General features: G+C 45.2%; 1 protein-coding gene across 1 annotated transcript in view; it reads right to left on the bottom strand.

Moving 5' to 3' along the window:
* Positions 1-26,096, bottom strand: part of SLC1A1 (solute carrier family 1 member 1) — an 88,302-nt gene that overhangs the window by 50,679 nt on the left and 11,527 nt on the right. The window contains exon 2 of the mRNA XM_049895593.1: positions 1,003-1,143. Coding sequence (XP_049751550.1) covers positions 1,003-1,143 — 141 coding nt within the window. The remainder of the gene's footprint in view (positions 1-1,002; positions 1,144-26,096) is intronic.

The raw sequence follows: 26,096 nt of genomic DNA on the forward strand, positions 1-26,096 counted from the left end.
GTTTTTCCCTGACCCTCTATTTTACCAAGCATGATGTCCTTCTCCAGGGACTGATCCTTCCTGGTAACATGTCCAAAGTAAGTGAGCCTTAGAAATCCTATGGGCTGCTTTTGTCTGTCCTCTAGGGTCACTAGGAGTCGGAATTAACTCGACAGCAATGGGTTTGGTTTTTGGTTTGGGTAATTTCATGGTTATATAAGACCTTGATTTTCAAGCTGAAGCCACTAAAGACTACCAGACCAGATCTTACCTATTCCCAGAATTAACATAAGTGGGAGAAGCTATAGCTCACACAGGTTCTATGCGAAGCTTACCATCCCCAGATGAATAACATTTTTGTAAACCAAAGAAATCGCTAGCACACAAGGGAGCTTGCCCTTTAAAGGAACCCAGCACTGTGATGATCAATAAGGCAAAAATCATTTGCAAATTCAACATTGTCACAAGTTCCGATTTAAAAACACTGGGCTTTTTTAATACGGTCCAAACCTATAACCAGACCTTTCCCTCAGTGCTGAGACCCACATTTGCCTGAGGACACTGGTTGACATCTCAGTGACCAAATATGCCCCCTTTTGCCTTCTGTGGCCTGGCTAGAGTTTTATTCATAATATGTTTGGAAATAACATCTTCCTCACGAGACATCATGCGGTTGGTCAAATGAAGACTTGAGCTGTGGTGGACAGGGCTAAGCAATGCCACTTTGTGAGTAATGAAATCTTTCTACTCAAGTGAACATATACCTTTCAAGTGAGGAGTGTGTGTGTGTGTGTGTGTGTGTTAGAAAGAGACAGAGAGAGAGAGAGAGACAGAGGAGAGAGAGGGACGGGGATGAGGAGACAGAGAGCCAGGGAGAAAGACAGAGTGGGAGAGAGAGGTAAGGGCGGGAGAGGAAGGGAGAGACACGCCTCTAATGCACTGAATTTTTGCCATAACTAGGAAAGGACAACTTACATGAAGGCACCTTAAATCACCTTAGAGAACATGAGTTTTCTCAGATACCTGTGATCATGCTGGATATAATCAATGGCAAAATGATGAGCTTCAGCATCCTCATGAGAAGCTCTCCAGGAAAAGCAAGGTAGAATTTGTCCAGGTTAGACAGGTTGCCGAACTCTCGAACTAAGACTCCCAAGGCAATCCCTAAAACAAACCGGGGTTGGAAACAAGAAAAGAGAAACGTGGTTGAGGTCTCCAGTACACATGTCTATGGAAAAAAAAAAAAAAAAAAAGACAAATTTTAATGACAAGGAAGACGCTTGAGATGATCTCCCAGAGTTTGTACATTTTAGACTTCAAAAAAAAAAAATCACATCTTAAAAGGTCATGAGTGGAAAATACACATGATTCCAAAAATCTGTAGAAAATATTCTGTGCATAAAAGCTTTTCTTTTCATTTCTGTTCTTTCCTTTCAATTCCATTTGTCATAATGACAACGCATCAAAGCATTTTCTGTGGCAAAGGGAAAAAACAGTCCTCATTTCAGTCACCCCAACTGAACTATTTTGTTTTACACGCCACCTTTATTCTTTGTCCAAGCTGCCAAGATCTTTGACATATTTTACACTTCACGTATCAGCTTGTATTTTCTCTCATTTTTGTCATAAATACTTTTTATCATAAATTTCTATGATACAGCTTTATGCTGTACTTTTAGCATAAATATTCTCCCCTGTTAACTTGTACAATTTTAATAGCAACACAAGATTCCATGGGTTTGGCGCATTTACCTGATTGTTGCACGAGTATGTTCTCAAATGCCTTGCATTCTTTTCAGTTAATTCTAGGTAACGATGTGTTCCAGGCTGCCTGATCAAGAGGCTTTTGACAAAGTTTCTCATCCTGAGTACCTTGTATACCAAGGCCTACAGTTATGAGTGTGCAGGGAGACGGTCAATATTAAGAACTGTCACACTTTTTCCGAAAGCTTGCCTGAACAAGATGCCTTATGAAACCCTTCACTTGCCTGGAAAACACAACTTAAGGCCAATTTCCTAGCACCTGTGGTAATGGTGACATTGACAATGAAAAATCACACATTATTAAATATTTCCTCTTTTATCCTCTTCCAAATAGTTTAATAATGTCTAATTGCCCCCCCACCTTCTGTCAAACCCACATCTCTTTTTTCAAAACCAAGAAATAAAAAGGGCTGGATGGACTTTCACACCCATTTCCCTTTATCAACCCCTGGTGACAACATGCCAATCAGGAGTAAAATGAACCAAAATCCAGAAGATTCAAGAAGGACATCACCAGTTATGCTAATTCAAAACAAAACAAAACAACCCAAACCCGTTGCCGTCGAGTCGATTCCAACTCATAGCAACCCTATATTTATGCTAATCCACAAACTCCAATGATTTGTATGAGAAAGTTCAGAGTTGTCTGGGCACAGCTAAGAACTCTAGGGCAATGAAAAGAGATGTGAATTCGACTCTTAGCGACCCCATGTGACACAGTCGAAGGGCCCCATTGGGTGTCCTGGGCTCTAATCTTTACAAAAAGCGGGTGGCCAAGGTCTTTCTCCCCAGGAGTCACTGGGTAAGTTTGAACCGCCCACCCTTCTGTTAGCAGCTGAGCGCTTGACCATTGCGCCATCAAGGCTCCCTCCCTTTATAATCACTACTAGAGTTTTCCTTTAAATTCAGTCACCCTTCCCAGACACCTAACAGACCGAAGAGATGAAACTCTCAGGATATGCACTGTGTGCAGTAACCTCACCCTCGGCTTAATTTTATTTTCCTGACCTTATTCCACCCGTTGCTGTCGAGTCCCACCAGGGCTCCTTCTTTGACACACAAGCCCCAAACCTACTTGAAGCCACCTAAAGAGTCTGAGAAGGAACGTTATTTGTTTTTGGAGGCTTTAGAGTAGCCTTACAGCATCATATAGGTATGTGCCATTTATAAAGTAGGAAGTGGGTGCAACCTGTTCTTTTAATTCACTTAAAACGTTTCAGTCCTTGGTGTTCCTGCGCACTTACTAGTCTCAGCATTAGGTTTCAAACTGTGAACCAATTAGGGTTGATAACAGAGTTGCTTTTGTCTTAGCTACAGTTTGGGGAATAGATACATTTAGGTGTGTATGCTTGTTGTAGTATGCCTTGTTCCAAATATGATTTTAAAAGGCTTATCAGAAATACATCCTGTAGTGTATGCACAAAACAGGGAGATTAAGGCAAAGGAGCTCTGGTGGCACGGTGGTTAAGAGCTTGGCTGCTAACAAAAAGGTCGGCAGTTTGAATCCAACCACCCGCCACTCTTTGGAAACCCTATGGGGCAGTTCTACTCTGTCCATTAGGGTCGCTATGAGTTGGAAATCGACGCAACAGCAACGGGTCTCGAAGAAAGCTCTGCCTGTAGAAATGAAGGGGTGTGTCTGCTAACAGACCAGCCACAAAAGCACTGTGTGAGTAGCAAAAGCACCCCATGTGCTCTGATCTTAGGGTTTATATTACTAACGATTAACTGTGCCTTTAATCCTCTTCACCCCAAATGAAAGCAGGAGGGGTGGAGAGAATTGTGCTTGCTATTTTTTAGTCCTTGATCAGGTAAGGGCTTTTATAGGGCAGATATGAGAGTCTCCGTATGGAGTAGTTTGAAACCTCTCAAAGGTGAAATAAGCCACGAATAGGTGCTATATTTAGCAACTGTGGAGTACCTGGGTGGTACAAACAATTAACGTATTTGGCTGCTAATGGGAAGGCTGGAGATTCAAGTCTGCCCAGAGGCGCCTCTGAAGAAAGACTTGGCCATCTATTTCCCAAAACTCTGCCACTGAAAATCCTACGGAGCACAGTTCTACTCTGACACACACAGGGCTGCCATGAGTCAGAATCAGCTGGATGACAACAGGTCTTTTTAAATTTATTTGCAATTAAAACTTCCTATCAAGCTTGTTCTTGAAGGTGAGTATCACAAACCGTGCTTCAGTACTTTTTTTTTTTAACTGAAAAAAAGAATAATATAAATGCCAATTAAGTCCTGGAAAAGCCGTTGAGAGATTCAAGGATGATGTCACCCTGGGACTCTCAAGTACAAGAAGTAGCCAATAACTGACCTTAAACAGGAGTTACAACCTTATAAATTACCCAGTGTTTTATCTTGGTCTCGTCAGAGTTTGGGCATATTAGAAGCAGGATAAGAAAAACCATTGGAAGGTTTTCCAGGTTCCAAGATGAGGTCAGGATCTCATGGAGCACAACCCTGCCCTCTCCATTTCCTGAGTCAGAACCTTGGACTAGATTAAGGTTCGTGGAAGGGTCCCCAAGCCAAAGGCTGGTGGGAATAACTTACTAGCCGGGAGACGTGCAGGCTAGACCCCCTGCTAGAGCCACAACAGCCCCAGAAAGGTAAAGATGAAGGACCACCTGAATGTTACTGCCCACTGAACCTGCAGCGGGGCCAACAAGGAATCCCCAAAGACAAAGCAGTTACCTGGACCCCTGTAGCCCCAGCAAGAACCGGGACACCATTCTCGGGCTGCTTGTCCCTACACAGGCAAGAAGATCCCAAGCAGGTACAGCGGTAGCTTCAGAAGCACACAGGCATTTGAAGAACAGCCTCAAGTTCTGGCTCCAAGTGTGTAACTTGTGCCATGACTTTGCTGTTGTTCTGAGCTGCCATGGAGTCAGCCCCGACTCATGGCAGCCCCATGCCTAAGGGGACCGGACCACTGTGATCCATAGGGTTTTCACTGGAAGTAGATGGCTAGGCCTTTCTTCGTAGTCCGTCTTAGTCTGGAAGCTCTGCTGAAATCTGTCCAGCATCCTAGCAACACACAAGCTTCCACTGACAGACAGGTGGTGGCTGCCCATGAGGTGTGCTGGCCGGGAATTGAACCCAGATCTCCCACGTGGAAGGTGAGGACTCTACCCCTGAGCCACCACTGTTTCATAGGCCATGACTTCAGCCTCTCCTAATTGTCAAGTGGTGGGATTGGAAGTATGGGGAGAAAGGGTCAGATTAGATGCCTTGGGAGGTCCCTTCTAATGCCCAAGATGCTGTGGTCACCTCTGAGCCTTAGTTTCCTACACATTCAAATGGGATCATATGATCTCATTTAGCTTCGAGGAGGCTGGCCGTGCTTTCTCTGGTTCTTATGCTAAGGTAAGCATGCTGGTGACACAGGGAAGGCAGAAGCATGGGAGGAAAGCAATGAAGACCTCATCCAGGAATTTCTTCAAGTTCAAAGCTTCAAGTTTAAAAGAAAATGTCATCTCTTCCTCCTATTTTGTCTCAAAAAGCACCTGCCAGTCCAGTAGTCCAGTCTTAGAGGTTCTGGGGAGATTAAAAAAAAATTCTTTTCCCCTAAGTTTATAAAAAGTTATTGTTCAGGGAACAACACTGGAAATCAAAATAAAAGAAAAAATTCATATCTATATCTATATATATATATAGATATAGATCCCAATGTTCATCAAAGCACCAAAAGGTGGAAGCAACCTAAAGGTCCATCAACAGATGAATGGATAAACAAAATGTGGTACATACATACCATGAAATATTACTCAGCCACAAAGAGAAATGAAGTCCTGATAGATGCTACAACATGGATGAATCCTGAAAACATTGTGTACATGAATCATGTAAGTGAAATAAGTCACAAAAGGACAAGCATCGTATGATCCCACTTACATGAAACAGGCAGATGTATAGAGACCAAAGCGTATCAGTGATTACCAGGAGTGGGAGAAGGAACGAAAGAGGAAGCCTTTGTTTAGGGGCCACCAAGTGTCTGCCTATGGTGGTGGAACAATTTGGAAATGGATAGTGGTAACAGCTGCACAATATGATAAATATAACCAGTGTCACTGAATTGTACATGTAAAAAATGTGGAATTGGTGTTTTCTTATATTTTTTTTTACCACAAAAATACAAAAAGCCACATATAATCACATCAACCTATTCTCCTCCATCCCTCCTCTTTTTTCCTACCCAGTCTTTGTTCTTACGCACACACTTTTTAGTTACAAAAATTAACCCAGGAATAGTAGTTGGATCGCATTTGACACATTTATGAAAACAGCATTGTTCTTGGTTTGAGGACAATTTGTAGAAAAGAGATCACAATCTACTGAGGTTTTTAATCAAAGCCCCAGAATAGTTCTCCGGTCTATATATATTAATTTTGGGTTGATTAAATAAGAGTTATTGGCAAAGGAAAGGTATTTTTAATTATCACTGAAATAGTTATCTCCCATGCCATCATGCTAGGCACTATATTAAGCAGATAAGCAACGTGCTTTTTTGCTCTTTGGGAGATAATCTAAGACAAATGGTGATGACCAGAAACTAAAAAGTGCACAGAGTTGTAACAGTGCGCACGTGCATACTGGGTAAGTGGGGCGGATGGTCAACCCGCCCCTGCCCGCACACCACAATTTATCTGTACCCTTTCATCATGTTTCTTTCCTTCCCCGAAGAGCTGAGTAGCTCCACTGTTGTAAGATCTTCACGTGAATGGTGGCTTAAAAACAGATGCCCCTGAGTCTGCTAAGTTTTTTTTTTTTTTAATGTATTTACTGCACAAACAATATTAGCACAGCTCCACTGGAAAAATAAAATAAGTACAAAAATTCACCCACAATCTCACCAATGCAAATACATGCAAAGCAAAGTTGTTTTCTTTTTTTTCCCCTATATATTACTGCAGTTCACCCTAAATTTGTTGTTGTTAGGTGCCGTTGAGTCAATTTCGACTCATAGCAGCCCTGTGTGACAGAGTAGAACTGTCCCACAGGATTTTCCAGGCTGAAATCTTTACGGGAGCAGATCTCTTGGACTTTCTCCTGCAGAACTGCTGGGCTTTAGGTTAGCAGCTGAGTGCTTAACCACTGCACCACTAGGGCTCCTTAACCATAATGCAAACCCTTTGCTGTTGCATCAATTCTGACTCACCGCGACCCTACAGGACAAGAACGGCCTCCTAGGGTTTTCAAGGAGCAGCTAGTGGATTCGGACCATCAGCCTTTTGGTTAGCAGCTGAGTGCTTAGCCGTTACGCTACCAGGGCTCCAACCATAATATACCAAGAGTAAACCAAACCCATTGCCATCAAGTAGATTCCAACCCACAGCAACCCTATAGAACAGGGTAGAATGCTCCATAGGGTTTCCAAGGCGCAGCTGGTGGGTTCAAACTGCCGATCTCTCGGTTAGCAGTCAAACTCTTAACCACTATGACACCAGGGTGGCAGTAACGACATAAAAATGGGTGGTATAAGGACGCTTCTCTCAAGGGGCTCATGGTCTAGTGAGGGCCAATCCCACACGCATCTCTGCATCTCCAGGGGTAGGAGATGGACAAGGCCTAGCAATGGAAGGCGGAAGGAGCAAGGGTGGGAAGGCAGGGGGGAGGAGAAGGAGAGAAGGTGGAGGTCAGCTCAAGAGTGAACACAAATAGGTAGCTATCTTCTGATTTCCATGGAATTGTTTACAAGCCTGAGAGCACTTCATGGAAATGCCAGTTAATGAAGACGTTAGAACTGAGCCTTCATATCCTGGTGCAGGTAAAATGTAAGCAGGGTTGTATAATGGAAAGAGGACTCTGAATTCTAATTCCATTTCTACCAGAGTTTAGCTATGTCACTTAATCCTTCTCCTTTTGGGTTGCTTCATCTGCAAACTCCATGCAAGGCACCTCAGGAATACCGTGAGAACCAACGGAGAAAATGCACACAGAAGCACTGCGTGATCTAAACCAACGTCATGGATCAGCCTCGTTTCAGAATGTACTCATCTTATTATCGTTCTCATTTCCTTAAAAACCACTCAAATCATAGAGATATTTAGGGTGAAAAACTTGGAGGCCTAAAGACACATTCCTGGTGGAGGGGTAAACGGAAACTTCTGCTTAGAGAAGGCAGAAACCCAAGTCATGCTTATTTCAGCTCAGCTGCTGATTGTCTCCGAACTAACAGTTACACAAACACCAGCGTTGGAAGCTCAGCGGGAAGGAATTGAAGACCCTCAGACAGACCGGAGAGTGGGAGAGCACGAACGCAGAGTTAGACACGGGGGCCCGAACTCCGCACCACCATTCATATCCTAGCATGGGTACAAAGGACATATGACAACCTGTTTGTGCCTCAGCTTTGTCATCGGTCAGGAAGGACTGATCCCTGGCTCAGAGACTGGGGTGAGGATTAGATGTGATAAAGTGCAAGGTGAGAAATTTCTCTTCGGCCTTCTTCCTGCCACTTCGCCTTTCCCCTGGGGTTGGGGAGGGCCTGGGGCTGAAAGCCGTGCAGGAAGCAGAGTGGCCGGACATTTTTCACTCTTCCTGGGTGGACAGGGTGGAACTGACGGCTCTTCCATGTGAAAGAAGCCACAGACCCTGAATTAACAGAGTCGGAGTTGGACAGGACACGAGGCCGCCATCATCATAGATTCTAAATAAGTGAAAGTGTCCCAGTTGGAGAGCACAGAGGCATTTAGGAAACACATTTAAGAGAAGATCAACCTTTTCACGGCCTTGTGAGATACCAGCTCCTGGTTAAAACAAAGGAGCGCTGGTGGTGCAGTGGTTAAGCGCTCAGCTGCTAACCGAAAGGTCAGCGGTTTGAACCCACCAGCTGCTCCCCTGGAGAAACATGAGGCAGTCTGCTTCTGTAAAGGTGACAGCCTTGGAGACCCAATGGGGCATTTCTACTCTTTCCTACAGGACCACTGTGAGTCGGAATCGACTTAATGGCAAGGAGTTTTCTGTTTGGTTAAAACAAAAAGCCAGCTGACCTGGAGTCAACTCGGACTTACAGCGACCCCATGTGTGTCAGAGTAGAACTGAGCTCTACAGGGTTTTCAAGGCTGATTCTTGGAAGTAGATCAGCAGGCCTTTCTACCCAGGTGCTTCCGGGAAGACTCAAACCTCCAGCCTTTCATTAGCAACCGAGCTTGTTAATCATTTGTACCACCCAGGGCTGGCTCCATTGACAAAACGACAGCTGAAGATGGTGGGGAAAGACGGTAAGTTGGAGAGGGGAAGCCACAAAGCAAATACCTCAGCAATCAGAAATGGTCGCTGTGATCACATGAAGCCTCTTTGTGGTCTTGAGTCAACTTTACAAATGTTATCTGGGTGACTGTTTAGAACCAGCGCTACTTGAAGCGCTAGAGGGTGAGGCCAAAGAGAGGATGATGCCCCTGCCCCTGAGAACTTACACTGTAATAGGCAGAGCACAACAGTAACAGACAAGAGAAACTGCCAGTCCCATCAGAAGGGCTCCCCAACGTTTTAGGAGTTCAAGCCAAAAAAAAAACAAAAAACAAAAAACACCAACCCATTGCTGTCAAGTCAATTCCAACTAATGAAGACCCCATGTGTTACAGAGTAGGGCTGTTCCAAAGGGTTTTCTTGGCTGTCATCTTTATGGATGCAGGTCTCCAGGCCTTCCTTCCATGGCACCACTGGGTGGTTTTGAACCGCCAGCCTTTAGGTTAGCAGTCGAATGCAAACCATTTGTGCCACCCAGGGACCTTTCAGGAGTTCAAGGGTAGAGAAATTCACATTAGGATTAAGAAAGACAGAATTTAAGATACGGCTCTGATGTGAGAATAGGAATTCAACAGGTAGGACTATTGATGGGGAAAAAGGAATGTCCAGAAGAACATCCAAAGACAAAGGGGTGGGGGAAACGAAGACGCTAAATGTGGCAAGAGCCTACCGTTCCAAGCATTTTTATAATGCATTATGCGTTTAACTGTCTGATCTCAATAAACTTCTAAGTTACAGATAAAAAAGTAATGCCAGAGAGGTTAGGAAACTTGTCCAAGGACACAGGGCCAGCTCGAGACCCAGGTCTGCCTGACCTCTAGGTGCTGCTGCTTCCATACCGGGGAGATAAGAGCGTGTTCACTAAACTGTGTGGCCGGTGCTCACGGAGTGGCTTAGAGACCTAACACTAGAAAATCAGTTGGGATGTCCCACGAAAGGCCTGGAATACCAGGAAGGAGGATTGATACTTCCCTGATGCCAGTTCCCCTTCCATATTAGCCAGGACACTGTGAGGATTCAACACGATAAACCATGTGTTAAACTATAAAGTTACGTGCAAAGATTAGCTATTCGCGGAGAAATGAAGAGTCACTGAACATGTTTGCATAAGGGCAGTCCTAGGTTACAGATAAACCTGGCTGAGGTGTGTAGCTTGGGTTAGAAGACGGTGATAAAGTGGTTGGGAGGCTCAGATTCTGAACAGAGAAGTGAAGCCATATTAAATTAAAAGATAGAAAAGAAGCTTCATCAAGAGTGGGAGACATGAAAGGCAGGAGAAGAATGGAGAATCCCAGATCTGGGGTTTGGGTTGGGGAAAGGTTTGCCAAGATGGTGTCGTTGTTAGCTGCCAGCAAGTCGGCCCCTGACTCTGGGTGACCCCATGCACCAAAGAAGGAAATGCTGCCGGGTCCTGCACCACCCCATGATCAGTTGCAGATTGGACCATTGTGACCAGGGTTTCATTGGATGATTTTCAGAAGTAGATTTCCAGGCCTTTCTTCCTACTTTGCCTTAGCCCGGAAGCTCTGCTGAAACCTGTTCAGCATTACAGCAACATGCAAAGCCTTACTGACAGACCGCACATGAGGTGCACTGGCCGGGATTCAAACCCAGGTCTCCTACATGGAAGGCGAGGATTCTACCACTGAACCACTACTGCCCCCCTAGAATATTCTAGTATTGCAGGTATCTTGCTCCACTCCTTGACTTGTCTTTTACACTCCTAAGGGTGGTTTATTTCAGAGTTTGGGTGAGACGGAGTATGAGTCCATTTTCCTGCTGCAAGCCCTGTTTTATTTCAATTTCTTGCTCAACCTAGACCCACCAAACCTCTGAATTCTCAATCCGTCAGGAGCCAGCTGGTGTGTATTATGGTTCATCCGCCAAAATGTTCGGACTGTCCTGGGTAAGTTGACACCGGCACCTTTCAGGGAGAAGGCCAGGGCTCCATCTGAAGGCGGCCACACCTGGCTTGGAACCTGAATCTTTCACGGAAATGCAGGACACTTCCTCTTTCCTTGTGGCAACTCACAAAAGAGGAACCAGGCCAGCTCCCACACTATGGCCAGTTCTCCTTTAGAGGTCTGGAACTGAGGGCTCATTACAGGGACAAATCTGGAATTTGGAAGGACATTCTGAAGTCACCGGAGAGAAGAAGCTTTCCTAACACCTGGTTCAAGGGGTCTTTCACTTCACGGAAAATACCCGCCTGGAGGAGGGCTGCTGTTGTCAGTTGCCATCAGGTCAATTCCGACTCATGGTGACCCCGTGAGTGGAGAGTAGACTTGTTCCATAGGGCTGTCAAGTCTGTGACCTTTCGGAGGCAGACTGCCAGGTCTGTCTTCTGAGGCACCTCTGGGTGGGTCCGAACTGCCAACCTTTCAGTTAGTAGCCCAAAGTTTGTAGCACCCAGGGATTCTCTGGAAGAGGGCAGGGGACTGAATTCCTTGTCCTAAAGTGAAAACCTCCAGAACAGAAGCAACCTGAACCCCATGGTTCCTGCACAGATAGCCTGGGGGGTCTGTGGAGATTAAGATGCCTTGGGAGGGGAGGGGTGAAGGCAGAAGATTCTAAGAATCAGCAGTTGGGTCACAGAGTTGGGAAAGGACTCTCCATTGGGTTAACCAATGGTCCAGTCAGGCTGAAAAGATGACTCTCTTTTGCTAAGAGAAGGCTGGTATCCAGAGAAAGAATTCTTAGACTGCAACACCCTAAGTGTAAAAACCAAACGATGTGTGGAGGAGCCCAGCCAGGCTGAGTGAGCGCTCCGTCTCCCCCCTCATGACTTGTCTCTCCCCATCAATGTTGGTGCTCCCCAAGGGTTTTGTCCTCCACTTTCTTCTGGGACTGCATGTTCTCCCAGGGCGACCTTACCTGCTACCATAGCATCAATTTCCATCTCTGTCTCCTGCCTAATTCTATCTCCCAAGGGCCAGGCTCAATCTACAAGTACCTCCTAGGAAACTCGAGTTGGACATAGACCTCAATATGGGATCCAAAGTCGGAAAAATAAATGTATCTCTCCTGCCCCCAGAAGACCTGGGTTCCACTGGTGGCTTTGAAATATGTCCACAAGTCCTTTGATATTCCTCCCATCAAGAGATAGAGACTCTATCCCCTTCCCTTGAACCTGGGTGGGCCCTTGTGACTGCCTTGGTAAACGGAGTACAGCAGAAGTAACAGGGCGTGGGTCTGAGGCTAGGTTAGAACGGGCCGCACAGCTTCTGCTGGTTTTTCTTGGGACACGCACTTTGAAGTCCTGAAGTGCCAGGTCAGAAGTCCAGTCACCCTGAAGCCAACATATTGGACAGACCATGTGGAAAAATCACAGTGAGCGACATCTTCACGATGTTGACTTTTCCAATCCACAAACAAGTATGTCTGTCCATTTATTTAGGTCTTCTCCGACTTTGTCAGTTTGATAGTTTTCGGCATACAGGTCTTGTACATGTATTGTTAAATTTATACCCAATCTTTTACACTTTGGAGCTATTATAAACAATATTTTTAAAATTTCAGTTTCCAATTGTATATTGTTAGCATACAGAAGTAACAACTGGCTTTTGTGTGTCAATGACCCAATTAGTTATCAGTCCCTGAGTGCCTCACCATTCCTTGCTGGCTTCCTTAATCCTGCATAGCTCTGTAAGTAGTCCCTTGATTCAGTCTGTTCAGAAAACTTTGGAGTAAGTAATCCATCTGCTTCCTGAGCTGTACTTCCTCACCACCTTCAAACTCATCATATCCAATCACCTCAAACTCCTCGCTATTTCTTAAAGATGCTCTGCACTTTCTTGCTTTCGTACCCTTGTTTTCACAGATTCTCCTCTTTCTAATACTTGTTGCTACGATTGCTGCCTACTGAACTCCTATGCCCTTCTCAAAACCTTAGTTAAAAATGCCTCCCTCCTCCATCAAGACTTTCTCAGGCCCTTTCCCAGGTGGAAACCTGCTGAGCTCAGTCTGGATCTCTACTACACCCTGTCTCAGTTATCTAGAGCTGCTATAACAGAAATAGCACAAGGGGTGGCTTTAACAAACAGAAATTTATTTTCTCATAGTTTAGAAGGCTAGAAGTCCAAACTCAGGGAGCTGGCTCTAAGGGAAGGCTTTCTTTCTCTGTCAGCTCCAAAGGGAAGGTCCTTGTCTCTTCAGCTTCTGTTTCTTGGCCCTTGAAGATCTCCATGTGGCTTGGCATCTCTTCCCCTCTCTCTGCTTGCTCCTTCCTTGTTTAATCTCTTTCATATCTCGAAAGAGTTTGGTTCAAGACACACCCTACATTAATCCTGCCTCATAAACATAACAAAGATAGCCCACTCCCAAACAGAATTATAACCACAGGTACATAGGTTAGGATTTACAACACATATTTTGGGGAGACATGATTCAATCCATAACACCCCCCAACAGGCCTCTGTGGAGCCCCTTCCATCTCAAGCTCCCTGAAGCAGGGACATGATTTGCTCACCCTTGCAGCCCCTGGAAGGAGCCCTGGTGGCACAGCAGTTAAGTGCTCGACTGCTAACTGAAAGGTGGGCGGTTCGAACCCACCAGCCACTCTGCAGGAGAAAGATGTGGCAGTCTGCTTCTGTAAAGATTACAGCCTTGGAAACCCCATGGGGCAGTTCTACTCTGTCTTCATAGACTCGACGGCAAAGCGTTTGGTAGCTCCTGGCACCAAGCTTGGCACACTGTAGGTGCCTGAGCAACACCTGCTGGACCGAACTGAACCAGGAATGCATTACATTTGCTACTCAGTTCAAGTGCCCGGGAAGCTACTACATTTTCTACCCTTTACTCATCAAACCTGATTACAAAAGGCTGCAGAAAATAGCTGAGGGAGGGTGCCATTAACTGAGGGTGAAAACTTGGCCACAGGGAATGTGGGTAAATATTTGACCACGTTACCCCAGTCCATCAAGCCTAGAGGTGCCTCATCAATATGGCTGCTCCAGAAACTCCAGACTTATGGGATTCAGTGCCCAATTCCTATACCTCAGGACTTCTTTTGAGCTTCTGGGGCCCCTAGAGTCAGAAGAGCCCCTGGGATTCAAGTGAGGTTGAAGTTGGTTGGGAACAGTTAGGACCAGCCAACAGGAATCCAGCCTCTACAGCTAGTGTCCAACGAGACTGTAGCGTTGGCAGCTGCCGTCTGTTCAGCTCCAACTCATGGTGGCAATCTTAACGTATAACAGAGGAAATGTTGCCTGATCCCACACCATCTTCACCGTCACTGGTATGTCTGAGCCGACTGTTGCGGCCACTGTGTCAATCCGTATCACTGAGGGTTTCCCTTGTTTTCACTGGCCCTCTACCAAACATGATGTCCTTTTCTAGTGACTGGTCTTTCCTGATGATTCGTCCAAAGTAAGCAAGTCCAAGTCTCACCATGTTTGCTTCTAAGGAACATGCTGGTTGTATTTCTTCTACGACTGATTTGTTTGGTCTTCTGGCAGTCCACAGTATATTCAATATTCTTCACCAACCCCACACTTTGGATGCACCAATTGGCTTAGAGGTCCAAGAATCGTGGGCTTCCCAAGGGGGAGAGTCTCTCCAGGATGGCCCAGGTTCTACGTGAATCTTTTAATCCAAGCACAGCCAGACTCTCCCCCTCACCCAAAGGTGTGTCAGTCCCGCGGTGTGTGGTGGGTTATTCCCGACTATACTTGTGGGCTCTAAAATCTCCCATTCCCTGTCTGTGGTTGACTCTCTTTATTCTACCTCTTTTGTTTCCTGTTACGATGGTTCATGTCCAATAATCTCATCCTTTAAACCTCCTCAGAAACTGAAGAGTAATCCTACCTACCGTCTGGTTTGATGCATTCCTGTGAAATACTTTCACCCACCTCAGAAGCGAGGATGGCAAGACTCGGGCTCGCTCACTTTGAACTGAAAGTGACATCATGGTTGGTAAAGTTGAGGGTCACTGAAAATGAGTGAAACCTTCACTGAGATGGATGGACACACTAGCTGCAACAGTGGGCTCAAACATAGCAAGGATCGTGAAGATGGTGCAGGACGGGTCAGTGTTTCATTCTGTTATACCTAAAGTTGCCATGAGTTGGAGCTGACCTGATGACCTCAAAAATGACAACCACCACCTTGCCCCTCTCAGAACTTGGGCAAATATTTGGCCTCCAAGTCACCGATGGAATTACAAGTCCCTGCACCCAGACCTAGACAGCTTGGAGAGGCCCTGGAATCCCTGGCTGCTAACTGAAGGGGTAGAGGTTCAAGTCCACCCAAAGATGTCTTGCAAGAAAGACCTGGCAATATACTTCTGAAAAATCAGCCACTGAAAACCCTAAGAAGCACAGTTCTACTCTGACGCACGTGGGGTTGCCATGAGTCAAAAGCGACACCATGGCAAGAGTTTTTAAAGGTGCCCAGGCGCCTCTTCATATAGGACAAGAGTAGGGTCCCAGAAAACACACAAAGATGACAGTTTACAACAATGCCTTTAAAGAATAACATTGTACCCACAATCCAAGTTTCATTATTTGCATCCTCCCTTTTGTTTTGTGTTTTTGGGCAACTACACAAACATTTATAAGGGACTTCGCAGTTTTATAAAGTGTCTCCGCATGTATTAGCTCATTGGATGACAACGATGGATTAGAGTTATTAGAGTTAAGGTCCAGAAATGACTATAAATGCCATCGGAAACCATACAGAGCCAACATGGTGAGTACGACATTTCCACAATAACTTGGGGGTTTTATTTACTCTCGGAATCGTGCATGTTTCTGAGGGATTTTCAGCCCCTTTCTTAGTGTTGACCTCATAGACAACATATGTGTCCCAGAGCATGGGAACACGTGTGAGGGAGAGAGAGAATCGAGGCAAAAAGTCACACCACACCACTGGGACCCACCACCCTTTTGCCCTGGTACACAGAGCACCGAGCAGCATTTACAAAGGAGGTGAGTGTTAGTGACTGAGCATCAGGTCAGGTAACATCAGGGATCTACACCTCAGATGCTGCGGGTCCAGTCTTCTCTGGCTTAAGATGGGGAAAGGAGGGGACACACCTTACGGGGCACTGAGCTTCTGTTAATGGTGACGGAATAATCTGGAAGCAGATAGTGGTTGTACAACACGATGAATGTAACTAATGTCACTGAACCGTACCTGTAAAACATGCTGAATTGGCAAATGTTTTGTTATATAGAGTTTTACCACAATTAAAAAAAAAAAAAAGCAACCAAACCTCACTCAATATTTCCACTTAAATAACAGAAGATGTAAACTTTTAATTTTTTTTCCAGTTGGCACAACAGCTAAGTGCTTGGTTGCTAACCAAAAGGTCAGCAGTTCGAACCTACCAGGTACTCCAGGGGAGAAAAGACCTAGTGATCTGTTCCCATAAAGGTTACAGCCTTGGAAATCCTATGGGGTAGTTCTACCCTGTCCTACAGGGTCACTATGAGTTGGAATTGACTCAGAGGTACACAGCAACAACAACATGGCACAAACGGCTAAGCACTCAGCTACTAACTGAAAGGTTGGTGGTTCAAATGCATCCAGAGGTGCCTTGGAAGAAAGGCCTGGCAAGCTACTTCCAAAAGGTTACAGCCATTGAAAACCCTGTGACACACATGAGGTTGCCATGAGTCAAAGTCGACTGAACGGCACCTGGTTGTTGTTGTTGTGCCTTCTCAACTGGCAACACAGACCTAACTCCTTCCCCTCCGTGGAGCTCAGAACCTCCTCAGGAAGTTATCCGGGTGTGACAGAGGGATCTATGCTGAGGACATGGAAACAGAGCCAGCCTATTATGTCTCCTGGTTGATAATCAACTTGGGTTAATAGAAAAGTAAAACCTATCTTCAGGCTCTCAGTGACCAGGTCTATTTATCCAAGCAGCTGCTCAAGGCCTACTGGAGCAGGTATCAAGGGCAGACTAACTTCCTCTCAGAAAAAGAACTTCCAGGCAGGGAGAGAAATGGGAAGAATTTGGACAGTGGTATGAAAGGATGTTTGGAGGGAAAATCTAGAAATAAATTCACTAAAGAAATGTTGTCGTTGTTGTTAGTTGCCACTGAGTTGCTCTGACCTTACGTACAACAGAATGTCCAGTCTTGTGCCATCTTTGTGATGGTTGGTATGTTGGAATCCGTTCTTGTGGCTATTGTGACAATCCATCTCATTAAGGGTTTCTCTTGTTTTCGCTGATCCTCTACTTTACCAAATATGATGTCTTTTTCTAGTGATTGGTCTTTCCTGGTGACACATCCCAAGCAAGCGAGTGGGACTATCATCATCCTTGTTATTAAGGAATATTCTAGTTGCATTTCTTCTAAGACTGTCCACCACCCATCTGTCAGTTTGTCATACTGTGGTGGTTTGTATGTTGCTGTGATGCTGGAAACTGTGCCACCAGTATTTCAAATACCAGTAGGGTCACCCATGGTAGACAGGTTTCAGTGAGGCTTCCAGACTAAGACAGACTAGGAAGAAAGGCCTGGCAATCTACCTCTGATAACTAGCCAATGAAAACCTTACAGATCATAACAGATGAAAGAATTAGCCAATGAAAACCTTATAGATCATAACAGATGAAAGAAAGAAATAGGAGTTGCTAAATACCACATCTAAAAAGGCTTTACCACCCAAGGCTGATTCAGCTTCCAGTCATGACCCAACTCTTCTATTCCTCTATCTGCTAAAGGTTTCTCCAGAGATCAGCCTGGCTCTGAGAAGACAGATCTTCCTCAAGGCAGAGAGATGCCCTCCAGTGTGGGAGCTTTAGGGCCCTGCTGAACTCTCAGTAAAGTGGTTTCAGAACTGTTAACGACCATACTTGCTCTTGTTCTGGGCCCACAAATTAGGAGTATGTTTGGGATGACGCAGGCTTGGGTAAGAGTTTCCCAGCATCGTCATTCAAAAACCCAGAAAACTGAGTGGGTAAACGGGGGATGGATGAGATGGGCTCACCAAGGATTTACTTCCTTTCTTTTTCAAGGAAGAAACTTCTGTAATAAGTAAAAACACTTTGGGACATCTCCTATGAGTGCAGCAGACCCGTATAAGGCAGCAGTCTTATCCTCAGGAAACTGACGTGAGAAAGAGAAGCGTGAGAAAAAAACCCTATGCATATTAAACAGTTGCCATGGAGTAGATTCCGACTCATTGCTGCCCTCTAGTACAGAGAACAGCCCCATAGGGTTTCCAAGGAGTGGCTGGTGGATTCAAACTCCCAGCCTTTTAGTTAGCAGCCAAGCTCATAACTACTGCACCACCAGGCTCCATATTAAACAGTTGTTCCATACAATACTGGAATCAGACAGTGGATAGCGTGGAGGCCTCTGCACTCATCATTCTGTCTACCTGGGCTTCCTCTCCCCAACCTTTAGGCCCAGAGATGCCACCACACCTGCTCAAGGCCATTCCAACTACAACCTCCTCTATAAACTCTTTCCCAATTTGACTTTCTTCTATGAAAGCCCGTGGTGCTTCGGAGCTTTCTCACAGCGTTTACCACACTGCAGCTCCTGTTAGTGGGATTTGTGCATGAATTGCTTCTGAAAGACTGAAGACAAGACACAGGCTTCAAATCTGTGTTTCCCACCAGCAACTTCAATGCTTGTTGAATTCAAATTGAGTTCCTAATTTCTAGCTGATTGCTAAATGAATAGATATTCCCAGCAAAAGGCAATACTTTTCATCATACACGCCAATTCCATTTGATTAACAGAGGTTGCCCGAAGCACCATTCTGAGGATTGAGACCACAATGGAGCTCGGTGGTAAAGAGTACTATAATCAATTAGTGATGTCTGCCACAGGGCAGGCTTTGAATTAGAGGTGTTAATGTTGTCTACTACTTGAGAATCTAAATTTAGGGTTGTAAGGTGGGAGACACATTGAAACAAAAACCCCAGGAATCGGTATCAATTTCAGGAATTAACAGAATGCCAACTGAGATGTTTCAACAAATGGATGCAACGCTGGAAGTGCTCACTCATCTACGCCAAGAAATTTGCAAGATAGCTACCTGTCTGACTGACCGGAAAAGATTAATATTTGTGCCCATTTCAAAGAAAGGTGGAAATTATAGAACAATATAATTAATATCAAATGCAAGTTAAATTATGATGAAGAGAATTCAAAAATTGTTGGAGCAAGTTAAGTCCATGGGGAACTGCCAGAAATTCGAGCTGGATTCGGAAGAGGACGTGGAACAAGGGTTATCACTGCTGATGTCAGATGCATCTTGGCTGCTAGCAGAGAACACCAGGAAGATGTTTATGTGTTTTATTGACTGTTGTCTTAGTCATCTAGTGGTGCCATAACAGAAACACCACAAGTGGATGGCTTTAACAAAGAGAAGTTTATTTTCTCACAGTAAAGCAGGCTACAAGTCCAAATTCAGGGTATGAGCTCCAGGGGAAGGTTTTCTCTCTCTGTCGGCTCTGGAGGGAGGTCCTTGTCCTCAAACTTCCCCTGGTCGAGGAGCTTCTCAGGGCAGGAACCCCGTGTCCAAAGGACGTGCTCTGCTCCTGGTGCTGCTTTCTTGGTGAAATGAGGTCCCCAACTCTCTGCTTGCTTCCCTTTCATCTCTTGAGGGATAAAAGGTGGTACAGGCCACACCCCAGGGAAACTCCGTTTACCTTGGATCAGGGAGGTGACCTGAGTAAGGATGGTGTTACAATCCCACCCTAATCCTCTTTACATAAAATTACAATCTCAGAATGGAGGACAACCACACAATACTGGGAATCATGGCCTAACCAAGTTGACACATATTTTTTGGGGGACACAATTCAATCCATGACAACTACGTAAAGCCACAGGACTATGTGGATCATAACAAATTATGAGTAACACTGAGAAGAATGGGAATTCCAGAACACTTAACTGTGCTCACGTGAAACCTGTACATAGACCAAGAGGCAGTCGTTCAAACAGAACAAGGGTATACTGTGTGATTTTAATCAGGAAACATATGTGTCAGGATTGTATCCTTTCACCATACTTATTCAATCCGTATGCCAAGCAAATAATCCGAGAAGCTGGACTATATGAAGAACGTGGCATCAGGACTGGAAGTAGATTCATTAACAGCCTAAGACACGCAGATGACACAACCTTGCTTGCTGAAAGTGAAGCAGACTTGAAGCACTTACTGGTGAAGATCAGTATGGATTACACCTCAACATAAAGACAACAGGAAATCAAACAATGAATTGCCTTGGGCAAATCTGCTGCAAAAGACCTCTTCAAAGTGTTAAAAGCAAAGATGTCACTTTGAGGACTAAAGTGCGCCTGACCTAAGCCATTATATTTTCAATCACCTCATATGCCTGCGAAAGCTGGACAATGAATAAGGAAGACCAAAAAAGAATTGATGCCTTTGAAATATGGTGTTGGTGAAGAATATTGAATATACCATGGACTGCCCGAAGAGCAAACAAATCTGTCTTGGAAGAAATACAATCAGAATGCTTCTTAGAAGCGAGTATGGTAAGATTTCATTTCACATACTTTGAACATGTTATGAGAAGGGGCCGGTCCATGGAAAAGGACATCATGCTTGGTAAAGTAGAGGGTCAGCAAAAAAGAGGGAGACCCACAACAAGATGGACCGACATAGTGGCTACAACAATGGGTCCAAACGTTGCAAAGATTGTGAGGATGGTGCAGGACTAGGCATGTTTCATTTTGTTGTATATAGAGTCACTATGTACAACGGACTCGGAATTGACTTGACAGCACCAAACAACAACAACAAGAGGGCAGAGGAGGGGGAGATTATCTCAGACTGGGCAGTCAGAGAAGGCTGTATGATAAAGATGGAATTAAATCTATTTTCAAGGAAGAGTAGGATAACAGAACACTCTCTCCTCACTTCTTGACACGGTTAGGTTCCAAAGACCAGGTTGTTATGTGAAAATCAGTGTTCTGTGAAAACGGAGGATGGCCACATCAGGCCACAAATGGAGGATAGCTGTATCATTACATAACTGCCAAATTACATCATTATATAACTGCCAAATTACATTATGAGATAACTGCCAAACCACTGAGAACCATGGCCCAGCCAAGTTGACACTTAGCTGGTGTTACCCTTGCCTCACAGCCTCAGAGTTTGTTATTGTTCATTACTGCCAGACAAACATGGTTAATGGGCAAAATAGGTGGATAGCAGATTTTTTTACTATCGTTGTAAATGCAAAATGTCAGATAACGAGATAGTTGGTGAGAGAGGAGTCAGTGCAGGTGGAACACAAGAGCAAAAGGATTATGGCGGGAAGATACAACACATCCAGGGAGAACAACGACCAGGCAAGTTCAGCCAGAATACAAGTTCGAGAGAAGGCTTATGCAGAAGAGAAGGGAAAGGACTAGATACTCTGGAATGTCGCAAATGAAGGGACAGGATGAAGAAGAGCCAAGAGACGGAAGGAAAGAAGCAAGAGGAGGATAATAAGCTTGATTTGACTACCCTACCAGAGCAATGTTTGCCAGAATGTTCTTAACTATCCATTAGGTTTACTGAGGTCTGCTAGGGAAGAAGTAAGGAGCCCTGGTGGCAACTGAAAGGTCGGCGGTTTGAAGCCACCAGTTGCTCTGAGGGAGAAAGATGTGACAGTCTGCTTCTGTAAAGACTGCAGCCTTGGAAACTATACGGGGAACTTTTACTCTGTCCCATAGGGTTGCTAAGAGTCGGGATCAACTCAACAGCAACGGGTTTGGTTTTTGGTTTAGGAAGGATGTAGCCTTGCTTAGTGGTTAACAGCCTAAGCTTTGAGTCAGTCCTAGCTCTGTCGTTTTAATCACTGGAGTGCAGTTTCCGCATCTGTAAAATGGGGGAAGCCCTTGTCACGGGCCAAATGGGAAATAAATGTACATAAAGCTCATAGCTGTTGTTGCTAGCTGCCGCTGAGTCAGCTGTGACCTTATGTACAACAGAACGAAACGCTGCCTGGACCTGTGCCTCCTTCGTGATCGGTAGTTCAGAGAGTCCAGTGTCGTGGCTACCGTGTCAATCCACCTCATTGAGGATCTTCCTTGTTTTTGCTGACCCTGTAACAGACAAACTCCCTACTGTAGGCCCTCAGTAAATATTAGTCATTAGGTTGGGCTAGCTATAAGAGAAGGAACTTTCAAAGGAGAAAATAGGGCTCTCTCTCTCTCTCTCTTTTTTTTTTTAATACGAAACAGCCAAAGTGGTTATGTGGCTGAGAAAACAAGTATACGAGATACCCACAGAAATGAAGCAAAACCATTTCTACCAGTGGAGAGAGGCTTGGAGATGAGGCTTTCTGCAGTTAGGCATTTCTGGTGATGTAGCACTTTTTTGTTGCTGACTTAATTCTTCACTGATTTATAAGTAACCAACAGATGCAACAGAGCAGTGGCAGAAAAATAACTGAATTATACAATCTCATCTAGGCTTTCTTGTCGAAGGATTTCCCCACCGGTAGAGTGTGTAAGTAAGTGTTGACGTTTTCATGCTCCGAATGTGCGGAACCAAAGAGCTGTCTCAGTGAAGAGCTGTAAGAAGAAACAGACGCTGTGGGCATATCCCGAGGTCGTTTCTGAACTGCAGTTCCGGTCCCAAAGGCCCCAGCTTTGCTTCAGTGTGCAGACCAAGCATAAAGTCACATAATGCTGGTGTCAAAGATTCGTGCTAAAAACATGAACACCCGCTGTGGCAGCTGTCCCATGGCTACAGGTAGTGACTCAAACTCAGAAGGACTCTAGGGACCACGGAGGACTGACCACGGGGGACTGCTGGGAGGGTCTTAGCTCCTCAGCGCTGGTTCTGGGTCTCTGTGGTGGAGAATGAGGCTGAGGGGGGACCACAGCCCCACGGCTCACACAGCTGGGGCGGTTGGGACTCGGGGAGGAGCCACCCAGGACACACTGTGCGTGTGTGTGCCTCAGACAAGGTCCGTCCATCCTGAGCAAGTGCAGGGGCGTTCACCGGAAGGGGCCCCCGAGCGACGCAAATGCTTCATGTTCACGTTAAGGTCAGAGGTTTGAGCCCACCCAGAGGTGTCTTGGATGAAAGGCCTGGTGATTTATCGAAAAATCAGCCATTGAAAACCCTACGGAGCACAGTGCTGCTCTGACACACGCGGGGTTGACTGAGTCAGAATCGACTCCAGAGAAGCCGGTTTGGGCTTTTGGTTTTATTTGCTGGGAAGGAACTATGCTGCCTCTGGTAATGGAACAGGCAGTGCGCAGATATTTTTCAAATGGAAGGTAGTAACATTTCTGGCAAGCCGTGAGTCACTGCGGCACTTCCCCTCCATTAACAGAGGTGTTACTGTTCAATGTACTAATTACACGGAGAACTCTTTGTTGCAGTCAGGGGCTGTTTCCTCCCCAAGCATAATGAATTAGCTCCTTCCAAATCCATGGGCCGGGCGAAAGTGTAGCTCCAAAGTCAATTACTGGCGCAATGTTAACTGTCTCCAGCACTATCCTCTGTTAGAAGCTGTGTGTTGAACATCACGAGAGCAAAGGCCATTAAAACACTGGCTATTTTAATAGACACTGCTGCGGGGGGTTTAAACGGGCCGCTCGGTGTCATTGAAAGTGAGTTTATTTTCTTCGAGAGCGCTCAAGTCCTCACTGGGAACGTGACCCCAATATCCAGCCGCAGGGGACACTCGCAGTCCCTCGGGCGGCCAGCAGCCAATGACTGCCTGGGGCACTTATTTCAGTCTCAGCTTCTGTTAAAGGTAATCACAATTTCCCGCAAGTAATTAATGTGGAAAGCTCTCTTTCTTACAAGCAAGCGTGCACACACGCACACCCGGGGCTCCACAAGCAGGTTCTGAACCTCAACTGTTTGTGCCCGGTGTGACTTAGCCCAGGGCTTTCCCCATCTGAGCTCCAGCAGACGCCGCATTATCACAGAATGATGTTCTACACGGTCCGTCTTTCTGTGGTGCCGCCTTTATTGCTCATGCTTGCTGCTCAGATACTTGATAGGTCGCTAACTTGAATTCTGTAGTTTAATCACGTTAAATAAAAGACTGCGTCTCAGATGAAGCGCCAACGGCCGAATTCTTGCCTTCCACGCGGGAGACCCAGACTGGGTTCCCGGCCGTTGCCCCTCGTGCTCAGCCCCACCCGTCACCAGTGGGGGCTTGGGTGTTGCCGTGATGCTGAACAGGGTTCCGTGGAGCTTCCAGACTAAGGCAGACTAGGAAGAAAGGCCTGGCGACCTACTTCCAAAAACCAGCCAGTGAAAACCCTGTGGGTCCCAACAACCTGATCTGGGGATGGCACAGGACAGGCCGCGTCTGATTCCACTGTGCACAGGGTCACCGTGAGCCAGGAACGATTCCACAGCAACTAGCAACAACAGCAAGATATTTAATATTGAAGAAAATATTTAACGTTTCTCTTTTCTGAGTACCAAAACTAAACACACGCACACACAACTCTACCCTTCCCCGTCTCTGTACTTTACCAATTCACGTTCAAAGCACTCTCAGCGGATGAACGAACAAGGCAGACGCGAGCCCTGACGTGCAGTCTAACACGTAAATTCGTTTTTTAAGATTCATTGTAGAATCTTGTGTTTAGATCCAGTTATTTTGTTTGGGGCTATGGTTTGATAGACTTGAACTGTACACTTTGTGTACGACAACTGAAAACTGGAATCTTTTGCGTGATTCTTTAAATCTGGTGGGTTCTGATTTGGTTTCAAAAACGAAAGCACCAGGCATAGGCGCTCAAATCCCAAATCCCCCCTCAATTTTTCCATATGTGGAACCTGGGCCAAGACAGGAAAGGGCCCTTCTCTAGGGTACTTAATTAATCAAGGTTCCTCATATCAATCAACCAATCAATCTAATCATCTATCTACTTATCTATCTATCTAATCATCTATCTATCACCATCCATCAGCTTGCTGTATTATGGCAGCTTCCGTGTTGTGATGATTCTGGAAGCTAGGCCATCAGTATTTCAAATACCAGCAGGGTCACCCATGGTGGACAGGTTTCAGCAGAGCTTTCAGACTAAGACAGACTAGGAAGAAGGGCCTGGCGATATACTTCCGAAAATTAGCCGATGACAACCTTACAGATCACAACAGAATACTGTCTGACACAGTGCTGGAAGATAAGCCCCTGGGTTGGAAAGCACTTAAAATACACAGTGGCAACAACAATGAACCCAAGCATGCCAACGATCATAAAGATGGCACAAGACTGGGCAATGTTTTGTTCTGTTGTACTAACATCAACTCCCAAATTCCTAGAAAATATTATAAAAACCAATTTGTAGTGCTAATTATGTTACTAATAATACTGCCACATCTATAACATTCTATGATATAAATACAATGTCTTAGTTTTCTGGAAACCCTGGTGGTGTAGAGGTTAAGTGCTATGGCTGCTAACCGAAAGGCTGGCAGTTCGAATCCACCAGCCACTCCCTGAAAACTCTATGGGGCAGCTCTACTCTGTCCTGTAGGGTCGTTATGAGTCAGCATCGACTTGACGGCAATGGGTTTGGTTTTGGTTTTGGTTTTTAGTTTTCTAGAGCTGCTGTAACAGAAATACCACAAGTGGGTGGCTTTAACAAATAAATTTATTTTCTCACAGTCTAGGAGGTTAGAAGTCTGAATTCAAGGTGCTCGCTCCAGGGGAAGGCTTTCTCTCTGCTGGCTCTGGAGGATGGTCCTTGTCTCTTTGAGTTTCTGTTTCTGAGCGGGCTTCATGTAGCTTGGCTTCTTTCTGCCCCATCTCTGCTCACTGGCTTTCTTCTTTAATCTCTTTTATATCTCACAAGAGGTTGACTGAAGACACACCCTCCACTAATCCTGTCTCATTAACATAACGAAGAAAACGCATTCCCAAATGGGATTATAACCGCAGGCAAAGAGCTCAGGATTTACAACACAGATTTTTTTTTTATAACATACACTAATATAAATAAATATGTCTAAACTAGCTACCACGGGTATTTATACCTTTTTTTCAAAAACATACACATACAAATCTATGTTTTTCTTTAAAAGCACAAGTCCCCACTGTACAGCAACAATTATGCCAAGTTTATGTTCCCTCTGTCAAACTGATGAGTTCTTGTGTGTTATGGAAATGATTGATTCTGAAGCTATAGGAA

This window comes from Elephas maximus, chromosome 9, assembly GCF_024166365.1.
Source record: "Elephas maximus indicus isolate mEleMax1 chromosome 9, mEleMax1 primary haplotype, whole genome shotgun sequence".
NCBI lineage: Eukaryota > Metazoa > Chordata > Mammalia > Proboscidea > Elephantidae > Elephas > Elephas maximus.